Source organism: Psittacula echo (assembly GCF_963264785.1).
Source record: "Psittacula echo genome assembly, chromosome: 3".
Lineage (NCBI taxonomy): Eukaryota > Metazoa > Chordata > Aves > Psittaciformes > Psittacidae > Psittacula > Psittacula echo.
In genome coordinates, this window is record NC_137736.1 from 45,330,260 (window position 1) to 45,356,310 (window position 26,051).

The 26,051-nt window shown below is 40.4% G+C and overlaps 1 protein-coding gene across 4 annotated transcripts in view; it reads right to left on the reverse strand.

Moving 5' to 3' along the window:
- The window catches only part of CNKSR2 (connector enhancer of kinase suppressor of Ras 2), a gene marked incomplete at both ends in the record, with an annotated part of 218,763 nt that continues 192,712 nt past the window's right edge, over nucleotides 1-26,051 (reverse strand). For all 4 annotated transcript variants that reach the window (XM_080614176.1, XM_080614175.1, XM_080614174.1 and 1 more), the window contains 2 exons: nucleotides 1-216; nucleotides 3,063-3,259. In XM_080614176.1, the coding sequence (XP_080470302.1) occupies nucleotides 1-216; nucleotides 3,063-3,259 (413 nt within the window). The remainder of the gene's footprint in view (nucleotides 217-3,062; nucleotides 3,260-26,051) is intronic.

The following is a 26,051-nucleotide window of genomic DNA, read 5'->3' on the forward strand; positions in this document are numbered from 1 at the left end:
TTATACATGCGTTTCAATGTAAGAGTGAGTGTGCGCTAAGGAAGCTATCAGTGCATCAACCTCAGATGAGCCATTAACAGAGTCCCTCGGGGTGCTGCTTTGATAGATGTCCATGAAGAGATCAAGGTACATTTGTTTCCATTCTTGAAAGTCTCTAGATGTCAAAGCTGGATTATCCAGAACCTTATCTATAATGGCTACTTCTCCTTCTCTGGCCTGTGAGAGAAAAAGAACAAGCAAAGAGTCAATGCGAGTGATGAGTCAGTCTCCTGGGTGGAAGGAGAGAATGGGGGGAGCAAACTCAAGCCACAGAGCCCCTAAAAGCAGGGAGATTATCTGACTGCTCTATGACGGCTCGCAAACAGAAGCCCTTCCTCCAGTGTGTCACACATCACCCTGCATGGCTAGGACTTCCCTTGCCTTGTCCAGAATCCTCAGAAACAGTTCCTATTCCCCTTCCTCACCCCTTGTTCCGCTCAAGAAAAAGCAAGCCTTGTACTGTTTACTATTAGCTGCTTGCATTTCTCAGGATGAGTTTCACACAAAGAAGTGCCATCTGTTAGCAATTCCTGATCAGCAAAAGAAGTACTCTGCGGGATGCAGACACATGGCCTTCTGCCTGCCAGCAGAGCTAAGCTTTTTCTACTGGGCTTGTCATGGGGACATCTGAGGGTTACATTGCAAAGGCTTGTGCAAGGACCTCCATGTTAATGATAAATCATCTTCATTAGAGATCCAGTGTATGTGATGGGCTGCCTGGCTGCAATCTCCTCCTCCCACTGTAGTGGCAAAGAGAAGGCAGAAAAGGATAAAATCTAATGTAGCTGCTGGTATCTCCTTAGCCATCATCGAAGCAGGGGTGTGACTCTATCCTAACCACTGGCCAGTTTATCACGAGACAACAGGCAGCCAGTACAGATCAGATTAAGCCCCAGATATACTCATAGCCAACTGTGGTTGTTGCAAGCAATGAAAGCTGGATGCAACAGACATAAGCCTTGGAAATACAGCTAACACACAGGTTTCCAGTACTACTCCTCTGCATGAGAATGGTATGGTTGCCATCAATCTCCACTCTATCCTCTCTGCTAGACAGGTTTCACACTCCTCATTGCTAACTCACATTTTCCATGTCCATACTATGTTAATTCTTTCTGGGAGAATGTTAAAGGGAAATATTAAACTGTTTCAGCCCATGCTGATAGGAGGCAATCAGAAGGGTGAGAGATGTCACCCAGAAGCAGTAGTTCAAGAGGTATTTTTCATGCTTTGCAAACAGTAGCAAATTAATGATATCCACTAGAATATTAATTTCCAGAAACAGAGGTGCAAGCTGAGAATGACCAGCAGAAACTGAACTCCCAATTACCATATATCTGCTTGAACTACCATAACATGATTCTTGCAGATTGTGGCTAGTACCCACACCCCTGCACTACCAGCCCACACTTGCCAGTAGGAGAATGGTCACAGAAAAGAGAGCAGAGGGTCCTTCGTTAAGGACTTTGATGATGGGACAGAGAGCCTATGGACAACAAAGGCTAGAAGCATTTTGGAGGGCTGTCTCAGGCTACTATTAATTAGGAAAAATTTCAGGAAAGTTCAGAACACCAACTCCAACAGGCCAGTGCAATTGGCTGCATTCACAAAGGAGAAATCAAAAGTGCTGGTAAAAAGAGAGAGTAACTGATTAGGTAACAGCAGTAGCTACGGGTACATATGACTACCAGTAGTATGGTCCAAACAAGAATGGTGACAGGTTTAGAAAATATGGCTCATGGAGAGAGAATGAACAAATGGTCTTTTCTTGGTCCAAAAGGAAGAAGTCTCAAGCATGAGAACAGGCATCTGCTGGATCAAGAGGTTGTGCTGGCTTTGGAATTCCCTGGAGGAAAGCAATTCCATTTGTAGGAAGCTACTGGCCTAATGTAGCTCAGGTATCAATAAATGCTAACAAGAAAGACAAAGGTGGCAGCAAGCTGCTGCTACTGAACCACAGTTTTGGTATGAGTAATCCCACCATGTACAAAAGTACAGATACAGTGTGAACCTCCTGCCACCCTGACATGTCTGAGAGCATTTTGATTTTGTTTCAGTTTCACATGCTTGTAGAAGTCATGTGGTAAGGCTGTGTACTTTGAGTTTTTCTGCCAAACCCCCAATCCTGTAAAGACTCACTGACCCCCAGTGAGATGATACAGTGCAGAAAGTTAAGCATGTGTAAGATTTTTTCAGGATGGGAGCCCCACAGCATGAAAATAATATTGCTCAAATGCTTCTCTAGGTGATGGAGAACTAAATTAATTAATGTTGATAAAGCTCTCTCTGATGAAAGCTGTTACAAAATCCACTGTCCAATTATCTAGTGTCTTAAAATGTGGTAATTTAATATAGTTAACAGGGTCCCTGGGGAAATCCAGCATATTGTTTGCTGAAATCTCTATTAGGACAGAATTGAAACTGCTGTAACAAACAACAAAAAAGCTGATGAGGAGACTAAATGAGCTGTGGTACATTTAGAATAACCATAAAAATCTTAGAATCTGTCATCACCATTATCTATTTATTTAACCAATCCTGCTAATTAAATACAATGATCCTATCACACAGAAAGCAAGCTCACAGTTTCCTCCTGGACAAGCTCAGCAATCAGAAAATAATCAAGTGTTGCAAAAGCTACTGCTCCCTTCTGAAAGGCTGCCTTTGCTTAACTTTAGACTGAGGCAATTACAGAATGAAAGTGTTCTGGTAAATGAAAATGTTCAGAGACAAAAAAGGGATTAAGGTTTCCTCCCATAATTTGGTTTCAAATTCTGTTAAACTGTCTAAAGGAAGAGCAGCTGCTGAGATTTTATCTCTGCAGAAATAAAAACTGATCCCACTCACTTCAACTGCTCTCCCAAGGCACATTTTTCTCTGCTTAGCGGTCAGCACTTCCCCATGTCTCCCTTGTTCCGCACACTAGGTTCAGCCTGGACTACAGCTGCGCACAATTAATCTCCGAATACAATGCAGTCTGATCCAACCCTGGGGCAGGATTTTTCTTCCCTCTTTTATCTCACCTTTAAAGTGCTTTTCAGAATTCGCAGCTGGTGCAGTTTTTCATTGACTACTGGATCGCTACATCTTTTTATAAAAGATTTCTTATACTCCAGTTTAGTGGAAATCCGGTGTTCTCCTAGAGGAGACAGGCTGGCCTGCTCCAAGGCTCTGTACAAATCATGCAAGGAATCTGCTGTTTTTTCCTTTATAATTTCAACTGTAATGAGAAAAAGAAGAAAAAATAAAAGGAAAAAATAGAGAAAAATCATTAATGTGATTAAATAAGATCTATCAAAAAACCTCTGCAAAATGTTTAACAGGTTTAACTAGACCATAAGGACATTTCACAACCTAAGTTGCAGAAAAAAGTGCTGTGATTGTAACTCTCCTCTTGTTATTGCCTTCAGAAGAAAGGGAGAAAAACATTCAAGAATGTAAAGTCAACCTGCACAGAAAAAAGGAAAAAAAGGGAAATATTGCAAGGTGTAGTAATATTAGAGTAGCATACTGGCAGAGATCTCATCTCTACTAGTTAAATATGCTGGTGACTTTGTTGTTACAAAGAAAGGAAGCCCTGAAAACATCCTGCTGAAGGTGGTGATCAGGGATTGGATCTTGGCCTGAGAGCACTGATACGGAATTCAGTATTATATTTATAAAGGTGGCCTTGGAAGGACATGTCATTTCCTTCCTAGAAAAGTCCACTTCTTTTTGTTTCTCATTTTTGATACTCAAAGAGTGTTGTTCAATAGTCAGTAATGCTGTCACTTGTTTTTTTACTCTACTATTACCTGAAGGTTCAGTAGCAGACTACAGACTGGATATAAGAGCATATTCATGACAGCTTACCCAGCCACATGGCAAACCAAACCAGAGCTGTTTGCATTATAGGTTTGTTTATTTATTTGTTTACTACAGGTTTTAAACTATTTGCTCTAATTAACACCAGGAGCATTTTAAAGGAAAATCGAGCAAAGGCTGGGGATGAAATATTACTCTGATAGGAGCATTTGAAATGCTTCATTAAGAAGGCATCAAAACATTTCAACTACTCACACACTGTTTACCTCTGAAGAAACTGTTTGATGACTCTATACAAACTTGGGAAGTGCTAGGAGCAGCTGACCAGGAGTGGTGACCCTCTCACACCAACACTGCTGTATCCACCACAGCTGGCCACCGCATGTGCTCAGCCTTCCAACTGTCTCCAGAGCCCTTGGGACCCTTCTACCCGACGGGGTTTTCACAGTGGTGTATGCTTTCCTGCCCCAAGGTGCCTGTGTCCTCAGGATGCTTTCATGAAAGCTTGTGTAGGAAGGCTACAGCTGTTTGGTTTTTCAAGCATTACTTTTATTCTGTGAGTGACCATGCGTCAAGACATAGCCATCTTCACTACATGAAAGTTCAGTACATGATAAAGTGCCCATACGTAGTGAACCTCAGTCTTCTCAGATATTCAGAGAGGGTTTTTTTATTGAGCACCAACTGGGAGGACAGCTAGTGTTCAGAAGTGACATTTCTAGGAGATACCCAAGGCAACTTCCCATTGAAGCCCCTACCATGCAATATAGCAACTACTCACCTCAGTATCAGGCAAGAACTCCAGAGATCCAAATCTCCACACCCCATCACAATAAGTGTCTGCATTTGTAGAGATTTTTACACTATCACAGAACTTTGCAGACAGCAACTAGTTTAGCTATTTCTCTTACCAGTTTATTCCTTTAACCTTTTAGGAGGTAGCTGTTTTTAAAGCACTTCTTTTTAAGAGATATGGAAGTCAAGTAGGGTTCTAGGCTTTTTATTGATGGAGGTGTTGTGGGTTTGTACAGAGCTCCCTAAATTCTCCCATTGTGTGCTACTTTGCTTGGAAAGCTGGGTTTATTGCTGTAAGGGGCAGCCACGACTAAAGAAAATAGAAATGTGATGCACTTCTCTTTCTTGTGGATTTCTTTCTTATTAAGCCATCTAATTAAAGGGCAAAACAGTCAGTATTTAAATATTTAAGGATCAGTTAAAATCCCCCCCAGTCTTGATTTCTATACTTTCTTCAAAAGTCCATGCACCTACGAGATCAGATGTTTGGGATCTATCCATCAGTTTATATTGCTGAACACTGAAGACCACCATTCTGACAGCTGGGGAATGGGAGTGATTTGCTAAATGGCAAAGGGGAAAAACCCCACCTCTATCTGACACTGAAGTATTTTATATTTCTCTCTTTATCTTATCCCTTGTGCAAAACAAAAAAGATCTTTTGTCCGTTCTGTTCCCCAGCAGCATTGCCACATTGTACCCTCAGGGGATTAGGGGGATTAGTACAGGGACAAACTGCTGAAGAAGCAAGCCAGTGCTTTGGCTCCATGTCATCACTTTGCTAAGGTGATCTAGAGCCTGGAGCAGCAACCACACACCTCATCCAGACTTGCCATCGAAAACCCATGGCTTCCTCAACCACCACAGGTCCTCACCATGGCGAAGGACCTGAATGAGACGTGCCTTTAATGAGCCTGGAAGGCAGCATGGCCTGTGCAAGCTCAAATGCCAGGCTGGGGAGCTTGTGCTGCCCTCCCTTCCCTCCACCACTGGCCAGGCAATCTGCATGGCTGATGCTCCTCAGGGTCCATCTCCTCGGACAGGCAGCTAATGTGGGGCTGCAGACAGAGGATTTCCACCCTCACTCCAAACATGCTCTGAGGCTGCATGGGAAGAGGCGCAGGACTACAGGGGAATGATGCAGGCAGGGTTAGGCAGCAGAGCACTGACGACAGGTCTTTGAAACGCATCAACACATCACCTCCACGCAGCTCGGGCTGCCTCCCCCAGGCTCTGCCACTGCCTTGGTGCTGCAGCTATGGGAGGTGTGTATAAAAGGAGTTGGGATTTGCTATAAAGGAAAGCATAGGGAAGAAAAAGAGCAGGTCCCCTCCCTTAAATGTCTTGCTGGGGCTGGTGAAGCTTAAACAGGGCACAAAGCTGCCTTGTTCCACTCACGGCGGGGGAGAGGGCAGCAAGTGTCATGATAACACATCCCAAGCCCTTAATACTTTCCAGAGGAACACTGAAGGTGGGGGTACTGCTGCTCCCAATGGCTCTCAGTAGGCGGGAATGAGATTACACATGAATCTCCCCTCCCTCACCCTTCTGCTAAAGGCTTTGATTGATTTCCTGTAGGTGTTGGTGAAACCCTTGGCACTATAAAGCATCTGAGGTACTTGATTAGATGTACAGCTGAGCTTAAAACATATTTTCTTTTTCTAAATTGGTGGATTTGTATGTGAGTCATGCTACTACAGCAGGGCTGTCTGCTTAAGGAAAAATAAGGCCTCAGGTACTGACTTGTTCAAGTAGAAAACGTGGCCTAATGGGATTTGCAGATGACCTCAGAACAGCCTCTAATGCAGCAGGTTGTTTTTCACCCTCACTTGGCTGCTGAGTCATAGGTTACATCTCTTTGTTTCTCCGAATACACTGTCAGGTACTTATTTCCACATACAACTAAAAAGGAGGGTTTCTTCTCTGAAGCAATAAGTTTATCCCCTTCCCCACCCAAGCCTGAACAACTGTGTAACTCTGGACTACAAATAAAGATTCATAAACTGCAGCATACAAAATCTAAATTCAGAATTGTATCTTCCAAATGCACAGGTAATGAATTCTGTAACAGCGAAGCATCTGCTATGTCTTCACGTGAATGCAAAGCCATTTGCATTAAATTCAGAAGATAAACAACACATCAGTCTAGTAAATGGTGTGTTATTATTTTTCATTATTTTGCTTTCCACAAGGAAGAATTTCTGAACCTTTTGTACTTCGCCCTTGCTTTTTAAAATGGAGTAAATATTTGTATCCACCTTAACATTTCCTCTGGAGAGAGATTGTGGATGAAACTGTAAGAGGTCAGGAATGGTTTGCGTTGTTGGCATTTAGGAAAAACTGGTGAGGTTTCTTACGCTGTGCTGTCATTTGTTGTTGAAAAGAGCATACCCTGAGCTCCACGATGTACTAAATGCAACCATCTCTTTGCTCTGTCAGGCTATTCATCTTTCCATTATTTCCCTCTTATAAACCAAAATCCTAAGAGCAATAAATAAGAACATCAGACACTTGAGTGAAAAGTGACAGGAAAGAAACAGTTATGACTGGTTATTTACATGGATCAAGTGATGACTGGTGCCTGTAATCTGGTGATTCAGAAAGACGGTACTGAAGTAGGATCATGCAGAAGGTCACTGTTGCAACCCAGCTGTCTAACACATTGGCCTCTGGACACAAAGAACCTCTAGGCACACATTTCTCAAAAATGTGCTTTAAGTATATGAAATAACATCTGGTAATTTTCAGTAGAGGTTCTTGCACTTCTGTGACTCACTTTCCCTGTAAAAGCTTGAGCCACCAAAAGCTTGCATGGTTTTTCTCTTTCAGTGAGGCACCAGAGGAACCTGGGCCTATGAATGCATACAACTGCCCATACAAGGAGAGTACAACTCAGTCACTCGTAAATTTTGTCACCTACTGTGCTGACAAGGTCAGATTTTCCAAAGGTTACAGCTCTCCTTTGAGTCCACCTTGTGCTTTGCCAGTGCCTACTAACACCACCTAGGCTCATCCCGTTGTCTTTAGACTTCCTTCCCTGACTGACAGACACTGTTGACGGCATTCTCCATTTTCCAGCTATCCTCTTTGCTACCTTTACAGCTTAGTGACGTGCTTTCCTTCGCTGTGCAACTCCCTCTCATGCACGCCCACTGCTCTACTTGCGATTAGCCCTGCATTTGAATGAAATTACACCCTCTGCAAATCCTGAGAAAGCCAAACTGCTGCAAAGTCTGTGACAGAGCAAGAACAAGGCACAGTTAGACTGAAACCCCCCGGCTTCACTGAAATTTTAACTCCCATTTCCATTCCTTCTTGTGAGTTCACTCTGGCAGAGGAACCAGCTCAGATCAGCTTTCTCAGGATCTTAAGGAGGCAGTTTTTGCTAGAATACATCACTAATTATGTGATTAAACAGCTGCCATATGTTATTCCTCCCATACAAATCCCAAAGATTTTTTTCCAATTTGAATTACAACTTACTGCTTCCCTTTCGTATAGGGGAGGCCTCTATTTGAAGCCTCCCCAGACTTTCTGTGAGTGTTAGTAAATGCTTCACCAAAACAGAGAGCATCCCTGGCCTTTAGGAAATGGTTTCAAACTAGATGAAACAGGCCCTGATGCATGAATCTCTGGGTGCTTTGTTTTTCTTTTTCTTTGCCTTCTTGACCCTGATGCACGCATGTTGGGAACAGAGAAGCTTACCTACCACAGGCTGACTAATAAGCGATATAATCCCAGGACCAACAAAGGGTTTTTGTAATCTTCTTATGCCATAGCATGTTGATTATGCCATGTCTAACTAAGAGGTCTATCAAATCCCACCTGGTTCTGCAATGGTTTTACAGGTAGATAGTGCAGCAGACATATATCTGCTGATCCCTTTGGAAGGGGAGGCCTCTCATGTCAAGCTATCAAGCTCCAGCTCCGGCTATCTGCTGGCTCAAGTGTGCTAATAGGGAGGTAGAAGCAGGGAGTGTAACATAGCCACAGGGTCCCAACCCAAGAGACCAGTTAGGCGGAAGGCAGAAGGAATCTCCTTATATTTAAAGTTAAAAAGCAGAAGGATCAATATGGCTTTTAGGTGTGTTGGAGGGGAAGGGAGAGAAGAAATTTTCCAAAGAAGGATGTGCAAGGCTTAAATCCATCTTTGCTGCTGTTTGGGTTAATCATTAGAGTTCAATTGCACAAGAGGGAGACATACCCAAATGCTTAGGATGCAAAGAACCAGGAATTACAGTCATTTTTTAAACTATTTGGATGGATGTCAGGCAGATTAAACCAGGCATTTCCTTTCCCCCAGATTACAAACTAAAAGGAATGAAATGGTGGAATCAATGAAAGGATTACAATTACAAGGAGATAGTGTTTGCACAGCTGTGTGCTGCATATGAGATCACCCCTGCACAGGTATGGGGGAGCCACGGTGACATGGAAAGTCAGCTTTTGGTAGGAAAATGATGCAAGTCACATCCCTCATTACTCACAAAAGGAAGAAGTAACAGTGTTTAATCCTGGCAGGAGGTGCAACGAGATGCAGTTCAGGTCTACATGGAAGACAGCTGCTAATCATCTGCTCTGGGTAATACAGAACAGATTTTCTTGTTAAAGTATAAATAGAAACCTGTGTCATCTCTTATGCCACATTAAAATCAAAGCCTGACTGGGCATGTGAGTATGCCTGTGCATGTATATCCCTATACACACGTGTATACTACAAGTATATGTATACTTGTATATATAATGCTTTCCACAATTGATGCAGAGTTTAAGCAAGCTGAAGAAAAGCTGTCGGCTTATTGTACAATGTCTGGCTTTGCAACCCTTTTCTCTGTTATTCTTTCTCTTTGCCTGCCCTTTTCTGATTTGTGTAATCCTCCATCCTGATTGGCCCCATGTACCTGAAAGTTCAGGATTTTTCCCAAAGACTTGATTCAAGGAAGGGAGAAGCAGTGTTTAAAAACAAGCTTTGGCCCATGTGTTTGGTGAAACATTAGTGGAGGAGGATCAGAGAGCATGTATTAATTTGTATGGTATAAAACCATCCTTTCTTCTAAAGCAGAAGTATTTTTGGGTTACCAGGACAGTTGTACATGTAAATGTATATGTAAACCTGCAGTCAAAAAAAAGATATTTCCTAGAGAAGGTGTTCACTGAAATGGTGAACACAACAGAGCTCAGCAGTATGATGGAGTTTTCCACTCAATGATACAAGGCTGCCTTGCCTCTCACATATATGAGCATAAATTGGTTTCTTGAAATAAAGTGAACTGTGCAGGCAAGTGGAAAAGTCATCTCCCATAGGACAGATTTCCGAAGGTATTTCAGGTGTTTTCCACTGTTTGAACCAAGTTCAATCAGAAGCAGTTAGGTACCATAACCACTTTTAGAAGATCCAACCCTAGCCTTTGTAAGGCCTGGGAGATGCTAAACTTTTGCTGTGACACCAAAGGTCTAATTCTATTTGTGAACTATTTATGGCACTAGTGGTTTTTTCCTTGGATCAGTAGATCCCTGCAAATCTCTTTTCCTCTGAGGTCACCCTGCTGGTGATATTCGAATGACAAAAGCCTCGTGAACCACTGCAGCCATGCAGACTGCTGTTTGTGAGGCAGCAGCCGGGAGCACGTTCAACCTCCTGGCTTCATGGGACACCTGTGCTGGTCTTACTAGAAGTCTCACACCCAGAGGCAACCACCTCTTTTTAGCTTTCCTTGCAACTGGAATTGCTTAGTAAAACCAGCCAACACTAAACTCAGCATTAGAAAAAATAATCAATACTCGAGGTTTCTCCCTGCAGACCTGCGTTACTGTGCTGACAGTAACATTTAGGCATTTTCAACATCCACTTAGGACAGAAGTACAGGTGAAGGCAAATAGGTTAATATGTTAATGAGAAGGGAAAACATAGACAGAGGGAATAATTAGCTTGCTCTGTTCATACTGCCTCTTGACAGCTCTTACACACCTCAAATGAGCACCAGGAGAAGCTCCTCATTTGCTCCCAGCCCTGCTGTTTCATGAGCTTATACTGGTGGGCTGTGATTTCAGAAAGAGCATAAGAACGAAGAGGAAATAACTCCAAAGCTTCCCAAAGTAACAAGGAACTCTGATCAGTGGCAGAGCTTTTTGGCAGCAGTGTTATCCTTTGGTATTTGGACACGGTACTCTACTCATTAAGTTGCCTATGAAGGCATCAGTTTAACCTTGATCTGCTGAACTGATTTTAGTGACTCTCTGGGAGAATTTTAACATGATGAAACAAGAGAGTTTGACATTTTTCTGTGCCACACATCGATATAAGTGTTGTTTAATTTTACCACAAGCTACCGATATTGAAGTAAAATAAACAGAGCAATTACATTTTGATGGCACGCTTCCCCTCAGTTCTCACAGTTCAGAAACAATGAAAAACTTGTCTTTATGAGGTAAACCAGTAGCTGAAGCAAACCAGGTAAACCACTACATGTCTGGGGATGCTTGTGACTTTAAACAGGATGAGGATGTCCCTATGGATACATCTCACAAGCTATATATGGAAGCAATTACTCCTTCAGGAAAATATTTTTTCACAGACCTAAGCTGTTACAGCACATGATGGTGTGAAAAGTTAAATGACAAATGATACGGGTGCAGTGACATTACTCACCAATCAGAATCAAGCCACAGTCATGCTTGCACAACAGCAATGCCTGTCAAGGTTTATGGGCTTGATACCTGAAAGAAAGCCTGAATGGAAGAGGTGTGCATTTCTGGTGAGCAACACTATTCCTGGTTAAGAAACACCCACTGAGAAAATGAACTCTACTTTGGGCTGCATCCCAAGTTTGCTTATTTATATGGAAATGTATCACTGACAGTGAAACACTTGCATCACTTAGGAATTGAAATCCTACTTCCAACATGAAAGAAACATGGCAAATCAGTCTGGGTGGGGGCCAGCTGTCTTAGTTACATCTGTAATGCACCACGGTCTGTTGGGAAGGTACCTCCTGAGGCATTTACAAAAGGGGCCTGAAATATTTCTGAAAATGTTATCCCAGAAGTCATATTTATTCAGATATTCAGATTTCTCATTGGATTTACAATTGCACGTCATGATAGCTGCACTGATTAGATTCCAGACTAATTAATCTGCACCCTGATTTACATGTTATTTATGTAGGGCATGACACTGCCAAATATTAAGCACCCCTTGTCAGCTGCTGAATGCCCATCACGCCGCCATGGTCTGTGAGCACCACACAGAGTTCAAAGTACTTTTGAGCACCAGAGCTATTACTGTGATGAGAAACATGCAGTAATACCATGTGGCTTTTCTAGGCATTGCTCATGTCATCAGATGTCATCACGAACTTGTGAACACACATACACCTTAACATAAGGATCTCTCTCATAACTGACATGTCATCACCCAGGAAAGGTCTGTTCCCCATCCACTGGGCAGAATGTGTTTGCACACAAAAGAAACAAGAGAAAGGAAATGAACATCAGCCCTGACAGACGATGGTTACGCAAAGGCAAAACTGAAAATTTGCTGGCTTATTTCCTTTATTAAGCCCAAAATAACACCTTTAAAAAATCCTGACTTCATGAATAAATCAAATGCTTTCATTAAAGAAACGTTTACTGCCATTTTCTATACTTTATTTTAAGGCATACAGAAAATATTTAACAAATGTGTATGCAATTAAATGCCAAGGACTGCTAATTACAGCCCTTCTGAATGCCTCTGCAAAACAAAGATACTCAGTACAATATGTTAGAAAGGGTGGGGAAAAGAAAGAGAGGAAGCTGAAGACAATCTAATTCATATTAGCACAGATATATGCTGGCCTTTGGCTACAAGCAGCAAATAAGCCGACAGTATAACCTCAAATGGCAGCCAAAGGACATTTTTGAGTCACATCTTTGCTTCTGCTTCTCTAATTCATTTCCAAAACATTTCACCTCTAACTAATTATGGAATTTAATGACAGAATGTAAAGGACTGGCTGGGGTTGCAGGCCATTCCAACAAGGCTTTAATGGCATATCCTTCAGGTTGCAGAATCTTTATGTACTTAGCAGTTGATTTATCAGACCTGGCAGAGGCAGGTACTTCAAAGGCAACCTTATATAAAAAATAAATTCTGCCTTTGCCAAGCATTGGAAAGAGCACTAAATTAAATTTAAAAATCAATTCCTACAGACAAGAGAGTCATGAAAACTCAGTGAGTTTGTCTATTTGGCCAACAGGCAAAAATTTATGACAGTACAGTTTTGTAATCAATAATAGCAATACAGTGTATGTTTTTGATCGGAAAAAATTAAAGATGCCAAAACAACGTTGCTAAATATTTAGGCTGATTTGTGACAGTCCCATTGAGCAGAAACACAAAACATGCATTTTGATGAATTTCCAACTAGTTTGTCATACTATACCTTTTATTTTTCAAAAAAGAATATTAAAACTATTATAAGCTTTTGTCACCTGCTGTAAGGCAGAATGATGTAATTTTATTCACTGCACATTTCCTGTTTGTGAGGCAAAAAAGCATAATTTACTTCTTTATAAAAGGGAAATATATATAACTATATATATATAATTTTATTGGTATTAACATAATGCAATACCATACATTGAGCAAACAGAAAGAAAACATTTCAAAATACATTTTTTAAAAGTATCTCCCTGTAAGATAGTATGAAATATCAAGTAATTAGCATTAACATTATTACAATACACCCTTAGCCAAATATATTAAGGAAAATCCACATTCTAATCACAGAGATAGAGGCAAACATCAACCCATAGGGGACCGGGAGCATAATGATAAATACAATATCTGAATCTACTTCAAGTGACATCCAGACAAATACTGGCCCCAAAACAGCCCTCTGGAGTCTCGGTGTTATACAGAGAATACTTTGTGCCTGGTTGGCCAGGCAGCATCACTCACATGTTTAAGTCCTAGAAGATAAAGAGGAACTGAAGAGTTTATCTGCAGAGTCTAATAAATCTCAGCACGAGGTATCTTCTCCGTCATGATCCCAGTGTACTCTCTGGTAAATCGTTACAAGTCATTAGATAAATGGAAATCTCTGAAATGTCTATACATACCTCCACTTGACAGAATACACTTAGTTTAGCATGACAAAGTAAAGTGATTTCCTTCACTAATGTGAAGCTCGCTTTGACTCTGCCTAGTTGGCCTGAACAGGTTCACTGTACAGTTCAGTACAAGAAACAGGATTTTATAGTTACCATGGCTGAATTTCTCTTTAATTCCTCGAAGTCTGCAGAACAAAACTGAGTGACATCAAAGCCCTTCCCCTGCCAAGACCCTCTTCCCCTTCCGTTCTCCCATGCCGGGGGGGGCAATATTTTCTGCAAATGTGCTCCGTGTAGACTGGATCTGACTTTGTGCCTAGTCCCATTGTGGAAAGGGTGCATTCTTCAAAAGACTGGCCATGCCCTTTGACACCTTCCTGGAGGCCTCATATCCAGGCATGTGGTTGTCTATGCTTTAACAGGTCTGTTCTCTGTTATAAACATCAAAGTTATTCAGGAAGAACTGACTTTCTGAATGGAAGCCATTAGGTTGCTTGCAAGAGGCTGAAGTTGAGTCTCCGCCGTGCCAATTCTCTAATGATAAGTTTATCAACCTTTGAGTCCAATCGGTTCAGTGCCAAGAGAAGTGGATTCCATTTGACATGGAGAGGTGCTATCAACTCTCGCAGTGTATTAGCCTAATATGATAAAGCAGTGTTACAATATGTTGAAAGAACTGTGATGTGCCATTATTTCCATATCATATTAGTATATTAGAAATACTGTCATGCAAACAAGAGCAAATAGCAAATCTGGCATACAGTAGCAGCACTACAGAGCTTTTCTAATCTGCATGCAGCTATGCTCATGAAGACAGAGACATGGCACTGTTCTGTTGTTACAGTTTGCTCCATTAAAATATCCATCCCTGATGCAAAAGAAGTATTTAGGGCAGAAAATTATATATTCTCTTTGTCAATACGCTTTCAAAAAAGAAAAAAAAACACAAACAAAACAACAGAACAAAGACCAACTAAAACAACCCAAACAAACCACAAATAAAACAAGAGAACAATACACATCCTAACCAATTTGGATTGGTTTCCTCCGTGTTGAAGAGACATTAGCTCATTTGTTAGCACTGGAAAAGGGTCACATGAGTGAGGAGAAAAGAAATAAAGAATGTGCCCCAAATCCACCAAACGTGCTACAAACACAGAAAAATATCCTGCTGGCAACTTTTTCATGAACTAGGACAAGAGATGGCACAACGCAATCTGGTTCCTTTTGTTATCCTAGCTGACAATCCAGCATTGTGCAACATTGGGTGAAGGATAAGATACAGAGCTAGGAAATCACGTGATTCTGAAACCACACTGACATTAAATTCACCCAAAAGCTAGGCCTTGAGAACTTGAGAAGTTTTGTGGACGTGTGTTAGCAAAGAAAAGAGAAAGAGAGAGTGGAATAAACAGCATACATCTAACTTGTTTACTTAGAGTTTCTGGGTGGCTAGGCAGTCTCTGTACTGGCAGTTTCGAAAGCCCAGCTGCTCTCAATGCATACCCTATTCTATTGTCGACTACACTTATTTGTTATAAAAAATGAAACTACATGGATTTTGAAATCCATTGTGGTTTTAGATCCCAGATATGAAAAGCTGGGGGATGTTTTGTTATTAAAAAAACCCCAAACACCTTGGGAAAGAGTTCATCTGTGCAGAATATACAGATGCACCAATTCAATCCAATTTAAAAGGTGAAATTTTTTTAACCCTTGTTAAGGAGATTTTTTTTTTCTTTTTTTCCCTTAAAGACAGGATGAAAAAGGAAGGAAAATATCAAGTGTTGCCAGTTTTACTCTTGAGCATATTACAAAAGGTCTGGAAAGCTGAAGTATTGTCTCAGTGACAGAAGGCACAAGGTGGAAAGAATCTCAGATGGAAAGACCAGTGCCATTTACTCCACCTACGGCAGCAATTGGAAAATGAGTTTCCAGAGAGGCAGGGGGTGAGCAATGCTATATGGAACTCAAACCGAGTTCAGGCTTTGCTTCACTGCTGAGATTTCCTGGCGACTCTGTGCGTCAACAGGGAGAGGAAGAAGAAGGGAAAGGAAAACAGTTTATATAACTAAATTGTAAGTATAGCAGTTGAGGGAAGCTTTCATATAACTTCTTGCTTAAAATAAGGAACATTTGATTCTACAACCAACCAAAAAGAAAAATAAAAACCGAAGCAACCTCCCCACCCCCAAAAAACCCCCCAAAATAGCCAAAAAAACCAACCCCGAAAACCAAACTCCTGACAAACAGAAGGCCAAACCAGCACATTTCAGGACTCATGGGGTTGAGGGAAGGGGGACTTCAGTAGACTGAATAAGGGAATGTTTTTCACACTTCATCCTGTAATAGACTACAAACAGTCACAGCATTTATAAGAAGAGTCTTGGATTTGTTTGGAAAAAGGCACTAAGTGAAAGAGGATACTGCTGCCTTCTAGCTATCACTTCTGAAGCTTGTTGTCTCTTGGTTGTTATTAATATAACTCTATCTCCAAAAATTCAGGAAGTTTGGTTTCAAAGGTCAGGCTTTGGTGAAAAAAATGTCCCCTTTCATGAAACAAGGTGGCTACGAAATAAGGCAGGGTTATTGAAGATAAGGCAAGGGTATTATCTAGCAGATGTCTAGACCCAGCTCTTCCACATGCCCGGCTGAGGCATGGTACCTAAATTATGTACCTAAAATCCAACTAGATTTTGGATTAGAAGATGACTATTCCTGAAAAAAAACACCTTTCTAATTAGACACACTTTTGAAAAGCCTATTCAGTGATAGGCCTCTCATCAAACACTGGTAAGTCTTTACTATCCCAGCTTGGATTAGTTACAATATGCATGAGCACCTTTTATTATGGCCTCTTAAACGTAAGTGTTAGTGTACACTGTCCTATTTATCTGAAAGTGAATATAATTAACAGGCATTTGAGGGGGCTTTTCTAAATAGATTTCATCATTATTTTACTGTACCACTCTTACTGATAATAAGAGTACTGTATAATATTTCACATTAGTGTAGAAGCACATTAAGAGTTTAGAAATTCTGCTTTTTGTTAGTAAAATTATTTTTCCTTATCATTATAAACCCCACATTTTTCTTTCTGTGTCACGAGCATTAGCAAAATGATTTAATGTAAAATATCTCCAGCATACAGTTCCCTTTCTGTATAGGTTTTTAAAATTTGTTTTAAAGCAGAACATATACAAATAACAAAGAACAAGTAGCGTGCTTTTGGATGGATACTTATTGACACTACAACTTATAAAACTGATGAGACTTGCAAACATTTTGAAAAATAAACCAACTGCCATTCACATATAAAAATGAATGTGACCCTATGAAAATAATGAAGTGAAGTTACTGCATTTATCAACCAAATTATGTTTGTATTATTAGAAGAGCTTTACTGCAAATGACTTCCCCAGAGAGGCTGCAGAAACAAAACTGCCTGCTATAAGTCTCCGCCTATTTCTTCAGCTAATTTGGTCACATAAGATGTGAGTAATCTTGTGTCTGAGCAAACCTGTAAGCAGTGGGAGGTATTTTACCCATTGAAAGTGTCAGAAACAGAATGCATCAGGGCTGGGACCAAGCTGCCAAGCAAGAGCAAAGGGATGCTCTGCTGGCCTTTTCCACCATGTCTTAAAAAACAACAAAAATGTAAGCAGAGGGGAGGAGAAACTTCTCACCTGAGAGAAATGTTCGAGAGTCACAATCAGTAAAGTCTCAAAAGGCCTCTCACACCATAAGTCCTATGTAAGGAAAGGGGCATGGAAGGTGCATCAACTATTTCTCTTTGAGACCTATTTATCATTAATGAAGGCAGAGCAGCAGTCACTAAATGAGAGGTAACTTAAGTTAGGGTTTTCACTCTGATGTGCTTTTCAATAAAATGCATAACATTTTACTGCTGCCACTTGAGAATACACTTTCTTATGAATGTTCACATCATATATTTTGCCTAAACAGACTACAAGGTGCTTGATTATTAAATGGTATGATTATGGTAAATTTGCTTTTCAGAGAAGGGTTAGGTTGAATAACTGCAGGTTAATAAACTTACTTTTTAAAAAAGTACTTAAGTTTTGGAAAAGGAAATCTCAGATTTCCCATCTATAGTAGCAATCAGTGAACTGTAACCACCTTTTGAATCTTGCATGTCTAGTTACATATATTGCCCTAAAGGTAAATACTATGTATGAGTAATCAGGCTCTGAACAAGAATGAATGCAAAGACTTGGGGAAAAGAAATCCTCCCCACCATGTACCACAGGCTGTTCCCTGGCTGCTTGTAATTCCAATGGTAGATATATTTTCGTTCTTACTAGTAATTGCCTCAATGCTATTAGACACAGAGTCTTTGGGAGGAATGCTGGCAGATCTACAAATTGTCCATCCATTGCTCAATGGTAGGAAGCTCCCACCCTCTTTATGACTGCTCAGGTCTCAGACATATGCCATGCAGAGATGAAAAAGAGCTGGTACGCAGCCTGGCAATGAGAGTGCCTGAGGAAAGAGGGCTTCGATGACACATCCAATGCAGCCCCTTGACACTACACTCCAAAGCAGCATCTCTGCAAATTATCCTGTAAGAAGCCAGTTAGATGTGCAAGCAGTAGCAGGAGTCAGTACTCTTCTGGAGACTGAGATACTGCAGTAAAGGGCACTAAATCAAGCAATGACAATATAGGAATATGCTTTCTACAAATAGCAAGTTCCAGCTTTTTATTACAGTATACGCTTTAGTGTTCCTCATGCCCCCACTGAGCTAAACAAAGAAACATCAAGAGCACAAATGTTATATGAGAAGGCACCACAATGAGGAAGGGGGACTGGGAAGCCAGAGGGCGGTGTGAGAAGACATACAACCTCCAGTATCTGCTCCTCTACAAGTGCTGCACTTAGCCCCATAGGACAATGCTTGGGGAAATTACAGGGCTCTGATCAGAAAGCGTTCTTCCTCCCGCTTACTACAGTCCTTCTAAATGTGCAAATGTATCCAGCTTTCATAATATGCAGCTCACATAGTACAGTTATTGCTAAATAATCCTCTATCTATTCAGTACTAAAGAACTAAATACGCCCCCCAACAAAGTGAGCAAAAATCCCACTAGAGTTACAATGAAAAGCACCACAAAAACCTTAAAATTCATTTTTAATGTTGCCTTACACACTCCAGCACCACACTACTGATGTACTTATTAGTACATAAAATAAGATTAGTCTCTGCATCATCCTGTCTTAAACTGTGCAGATGTACGCTAAATTGTACCTAGCTCACCTCATGTGCAGGGAAGACACTGAAGCCTTATAAACTCCCTGGACTCTTGCTTAGCCCTGCAGCTGCAGATACCACTCTGTCCCTAGGCATAAATGCAGACATCACTCTGGTGGTGCATGCTGCAACAACCTTCATTCAAAGCACTCTTACTGCTCCGTGAAAGCCACCTTTGACAAAAACGGACACAGACTTGGAAGTTTGTGGAGACAGAACTCTCAAGAATTTCTAACTTTTCTTTCTGTACTACCTTCTGCTAAAGTAATGCCTCACACAGAGGTGTCAAGGAAAAAGTTTAGCTAGAGAATATGCATTTGCTTTACCAACATTGTTTCTCTAAACAACAAGAGGCTTTTTGACAATGCCACTAGAGCTCCTATATTATTTGCTGCTTGTCTATGGACCTTTTCTGAAGTGACAAACTTCCCGCTTGCTTGACAAATAAGGATGATACTGGTATCAGTAGCTAAATATCTAATGAAGGACTCAATTTTTTGTCCCCTGTTATGTGGATTTTTTTTTGTATTATTCCTAATTCTTACTAATATTGTTCTTATGTCGTTCCATATTAAATACATCTCATGGGAATTCTTGTGCTGTACAGGTAGGTCTCTTTGTGGTATCTGCAAAGTTCTTTACTTTAGCTCATTATTGGCATCTTACTGGAGTAATGGTTTTCATAACTCCAAGAAGGAGCAGTTTGAGTTGTGGCTCTGTCAGAAATCCACAGTTGTTTTTCCAGAGTAGTTTGTTTCATAACCATTGTAAACTAATACAAACAGTTGTTCCCAGGCAGAGGAAGCTCCCTAATCTGGGACATAAACAGTGAAACACAGTTGAATAACTATGGTCAAAAAAGGAAAAATAAGCTGGCTGAATTTCTTACTATTTTATATATGTTCAGAGGGTGCAAGATGCAATCAGGACTTTAGCGTGCCACTGGGTAATGTGAATTCTGAAAATGTTATTAATATTTCTGCATATCAGCACTGTAATTGCTGAATTACACTGAAATGAAGTTAAATATGCGTATGGGACAAGCTTCACCCAGGAGAAGTCTATGTTACATTCAAAAGACAAGCATATGGGGCACATATCTAATGGTGAGGTTCCTTTCGATCCTGTTCTTAGCACTGTTGTAAGCTAAAATTAGCCAGGCTATGATTGTAATAGCATATAAAGCTCAATTTAATCTACTGAACCTTCTGTGCAGTTTACACTGAGAACTGCTTGAAAAGATGTATTTTTTTTCCTGACCATGAAGCAGGAACTGTAGTTCCACTTTGTTGTCCCCTGAAAGAGTTACTATAAAGAACAAAAATGGGAGTTGTGTTTCTTAACTAACGCTTTGGACTACAACCCTGAAAAAAGAAAGTAATATACTGGTTTTTTGCATGTGTATTTTCAGATGTTTTGATAAGGAATATTAAAGTAGAGTTGGTCCTATTATTGTAACAGACTATCCTCCATATCACTTTTATCAGCAGCATATTTCTGGGAATCTTTATACACTAACTCACTCAGGACTTTAGAAGCAAACAGAAATGTATGAAATTAATTATAACATGTCACTTTCAAACTTACACAAAGAGATTTTTAACTTCAACCAGTAGAAGCCACTTTAGATAAAGAACATTTTAATAGCCCATCATCAAGTAACATAATTGCTTTTTCTGATGGTGCCTTCCATACTGACAGCAAAAATACTAATACACTGACAAAATCTCTCATGTGACTAAACAATACAAGGCCAGATTGTCATCTCCCCACTGCCTGCCTACATCCAAAGACAGAGGACTGAGATGCTGTCCCTGCCACAGCTGCTGACAACTGCAGCAACCTGCCCTCCTGGCCTAATCTCTTCCCTGAGTGGAAGAAGAGACAGCTAAAAGAGACAGATCACATAAACATTGTAAGTAAGTTGTTGATATGAGACTATATGAGGTAAAATGAACAAACTGAGCAAAACCTGTCATCTCTGTGCCCTGTTCTGCCAAGGCTCTTCAGCAGCTTTTGCTAAAACATCCAACATGAATGATGTGAAAACCCACACAGTTAGGGAAAGCTGGGAGGGCAGATTATTATGATTATGATTATTATGATTATTATTACTCATGTTGAGATGTTTTAATTGAATTTGGAGCTTACTGGACATTATTACTTATGTGGCGAGGCCATTCAGTGAAATGTCAACAACAATCCCTGGCTGGCTGTGCCACATATAACGAAGGTATTCCCTTCTTGCTACTCATAGAATTATAGAATCATAGAATAGTTTGGCTTGAAAGGGACTTTCAAAGGTCATCTAGTCCAACCCGCCTGCCATGAGCAGAGACATCTTCAACTAGACCAGGTTGCTCAGAACCACATCCAGCCTGGCCTTGAATGTCTCGAGGGGTGGCATATCCACCACACATCTCTGGGCAAAATGTTCTAGTATTTTACCACCCTCTTTATAAATCATTTCTTCCTCACATCCACCCTGAATCTCCCCTCTTTTAGTTTAAAACCATTACTCCTTGTCCTCTCACAACAGGCCCTGCTATCAAGTAGTAGCACTTGTTTGATCTGTCAATCCAACTTGTCTTGACTGTTCACAGGCAAGCCATGTCACTCTGCTCCAGTTCTATTTTTGATTTAGTCAGGTCTCTTCCAGGCTTGAGGAGGACTATACTTAGCAACACAAATGCTATTAGACCTGAAGCCCCTCTCTCAGATTATCAAACTGAAATACACTGCACAAAAGCAGCATACAAAGAAACTGCTTTTAGAAACTAAGTAATTTGATTTCCATAAAAATAAAGCAGAAATCACCCTTTCTGTTTTAAAACAACGATTCAGCTGCTTTCTCAGGTGTCTACAGTGTCCTGAAAGCCCATCAGACCAATACAGCAGTGAGCTCCTTGGTATTCTACTTGGGAATATAAAATGAAGAATTAATGATAAAATGTTTCACATCTGGTGCATACTGAAAGCATATATTATCATCCGGAGAATTTAACTTTTATTTTTTATGAGAATAATTATCTTTACATAAAAAGCTTTCACTGAAAGGCTTTACGTATGGTGCCCTTCTGGCAAGTGAAACATTGCTACACTTTTTTTGCTTATAATTGCTTTATATATATATTTTTTATATACATTTTTAATGTGCAAAAGCTGTTTTCAGAAGTGCTCCATTTTTTTTTTTTTTGAAAAGTATATCCTGAACCTATCATATGTCAAACAATGCCCTCACCAGTGTAGTAACAGAAAAACAGAGCTGCACAGGGATTTCATTAGGCTAAAGGCTCCTCCTCCAGAAGTCAAATGCTGAAAATGTCAGAAGTTCCCCAGTGTATTTCAACTTTAAAGACAGCAGCAAAAACCAAATTTTAACTTCAAATCCCTGAACATGCTAGACTGAAGATGATCTCTTTAATTGGATAGGATATCCTAAAACTTGCTAAGAAAGTACTTCTGTAAGTAATTTAGTAGGTGGAAGAAACAGCAAACTAATCAAGTAAGTCTTTTGTCATATCATGTTATGTGTACAAGCTCCTCATTAATACTCATTCAGAAAACTAAAAACCTACAAGTTCATGAAAAGGGATGGTAAAAGGTATTTGTCAGAAAGCTCAGGAAGCCCAGACAAAGCTTAAGGTGGCATGCCAACGTTTCACAGCCACATGAGATACCCAGCCATGGAGGCACCCTTAGCTCTGCTGCCCAGCCTTCCTCTGACATCCAGGCACCATCAAAGGCCCTCTTGGGGCCCACTTTGGGCACAGCTTCTCTTTTGCACATCTGACCCTTTCCTGGTGTTGAAGAGCAGAGCCCTGGCTCCTGCCCCAGTGCCCTATCCTGAGGGGCCAAGGGCAATATTCCTGAGCCTGGGGGAGACCCTCTGTCCTCCTGAAAATCACTGAATAACATGGGCTCTGTTCTCATCCAAGGGTAGAAACCTCCCTCCTATGGATTTCTCAAGTTGCTCAGTCCTATGACTGTTAACTATGTCCTCTGCTAATTTCTTTAGTAGCTACACTGTATTCTTTAATTTCCTTTTCCTCTGCAGTCTTGTATGTGAACAAGCATTACACTTCTCTTTTCATGCATCACTTGTGCTTGCATTTTTGGTTGTTTTTTTTTTTTTCTTTTTTAAAGCAAATAGCTGCGGGTCTGAGATCTGCAATAGAACTACACAAATGGACTTGTTGGACCATTTGTACTAAGCTCACATCTGCTGTGCAGAAGGGAAACATTGGCCTACAATACAAAACAGTAAAACAAACAAGCTTAGTGAGTTTTTAATTTTGCAAGGATTTGTTTTTCAGAAGAAAGCAAACATCCTTCTTAAAGGAGCAGCGTATCTGATGGCAATAAGCTCACTAATTTTCCTGTACAGCACCAAGACTTGCAATCAGTTCAACTAGATATTCCAAAAGGCTTTACAACAGCCTGTTTACAACAGAATAATGCTTTCGTGATTTGCAGTGATGTGGATTTATTTTCATCTTCCTCAGTGTTTTTTATTCCAGAAACATAGGTTCTGGAAAAATTCTCCTGGTGCAATGTTGTGGAATTAAGCTATGAATTTATGTTTGATTTATGTCATATCTTTCATAACTAGGGTAAAAGATGCATAGAAAACAAGATTGCTTCTGGAAAAGAGACTCAAGGAAAGCGACTTTGAATTATGCGGAGATTGTACTACCTTTCAGAGTGTCCTTGCTTTTATCTGGTATATTAAATATATATCTTACAGATATATCTTACAGAGTAACCACAAAGTTCAATGTATATTATATAATGCAGCTATTCAACAACTCTGTGGAAAAATAAGAACTTTCTCAATTTAAGTTTTCTATTAGAAAGTAAAGTAAATGAGAAGGTAGGAACAGGCAATAATTTATCTGTTCTGGCGACATGGTGTAGGCACGCTGTCAGCACAGCTGCTGGTGATGAAGCAACTGTTGGTGACCACGATTTACACACTTCTCTGTGAACAATAAAATACAGCAAGCGCATGGTTATCTGAAGCTGAAGGTTTTTAAAACAACCCTTTAGCAGGTGTGTGCAGAAACTTTGGGGGGTTTCAGAACTGGAATTCCACACTTGCACACCTAAGTGCAGTGAGCAACCTTCCCTGCTCAGCCTGGAACTACTACAATCATTATATTTAATTTGGGAGGAGGAAACAATTGCTAGTAAAACCCAGAAGGAGCAGAGATGAAACCTGGCTGTATACTTTTGGTCATTAATAACAGTGCTAGCTATGGCAACTGCTAAAGATGGGCAATAGCAGACTGAAGAAATGCAAAACATACAAGGACAAAATCAAGAAACAGGCTCATGACTTCATCTTTTAAAATATCTACTCCATTTCACTATGGTACAACCGAATAAGTCATCTGAAGAAAAAGTCTCACCAGAGGCCTCTGCTAATACTTTTGGAACACCTGAGGTAAGGGGATACTATGAGAAAGTTTTACTTGTCAATAATAACTGTCACCTCTGCTAATTATGGACAGATACATATTACAGAGTTTTCATAATCATGAGGTTATGCCAGATTCTCCTCTGTGGAGAACAGCTTAGGCTGAGCAAACGGTTCTGTGCACTGGCACAGTCTGCCAGAACACAGCCTCATCACAAAATATGTCCGCTCTCACCTGAGCAACATTCTAAACTGTGCAATTCCATGAAACAGAGGCAAAGGCAGCATGGGTGCACTTACAGTAGGTTATCCTCTGTTACTATCAAAACAAAATGCTTTTAAAACAGGTTTCCTTACTGGGTGAAAGATTTATAACACCATCATCCTCAATTGTATCACGGAGCATTAAGGCTGATGGGATTTTCATTTGAAAAACCAGTATCAACTTAAGGAAACTTGATCCATAGCTTATTGCAGATTTATGTCCATTACAGTTTTATGTCCTATTTCTAGACATCTGTCTTCTGCCTTTTGCTTCCAACTCACCCCACTAGATTTTGCTATCTCTTCCGCAGCTACCCTGATGTTTCCTGTTCCAAGTAAGCACTACAGATCACAGCCTATAGAAAGGGTTTCCTTTCTTTTCACATGGGTAAATTAAACCTCTGCCACCTTCGCGGGGGTCTGCTTTCCTTTATTTGTTCATTGGCTTACTCTCAGCAACCTTCTACTCCCCATCATCCAAGGGAGCCGTAATGCTCTGAAATGGATGCAGTCTTCTGGCAGCTGTGCCACAAGAGCCAAATCTAGGTGGAACATAAAATCTCATCCCTCCACTCCTGTTTTCCTCTGAGTAGAAACCTGAAGACTTCAAGAGACAGTGTTGGCTGTTCAGGGATATGCCTTTGTTCTCCTAAGTCCAGCCTCCCCTGAAGCTCAGGAACAATGAAATCCATCAAGGACCCAAGTGCTAGCTTCAAAACTGAAGAGCCTGATTTTTACTTTAAGTGATTTTTTTGTACTCTCGCTATAAATGCTATAATCTTGTTTAGCCACAACAAACACAAGCTCAGGAAATTGGCCTCTTGGGATGAAGGAGAGCAAGAAGAAGACAGCTGACATTTCTAAGTTTCATAACTGTAAAAGCCATTTCCAAATCATGAGTCTCTGAGATAACCACTTTTTCACTTCATGAAAACCTTGAAACTTCCTTCCACCTTCTACCAATAGTTCAAAATTAACTGAACCAAAAATTTCAGCCATGCTTTATACAAGTATTCCCAGGAAACCTAGCACACATCCTCTTTTCCTCCTCTTATACTATGAAGACATTTTACACGTATTTTATAGACTATGCAAGACATTCATGGAATCAAACTTCTTGTTAGAATTTGCACATATGCAAGGATAGCCTGTTTATGCTATAAGAATCATGATGGCCACTACAAGGTGGCCATATCTGCAGGCAGAACTTCTGAACTGAACTGCAGAGAACTTACTTAGAAACTTACTGATGTGTTAATGCATTATGCACTAATGTCAAAAGTGCATTTTCTGGTTTTTATTTTTATTTCTCAGTCTCACCATTCAATAAGCCACTGTCAAAATTCTGAGATTTAAATTTTCATT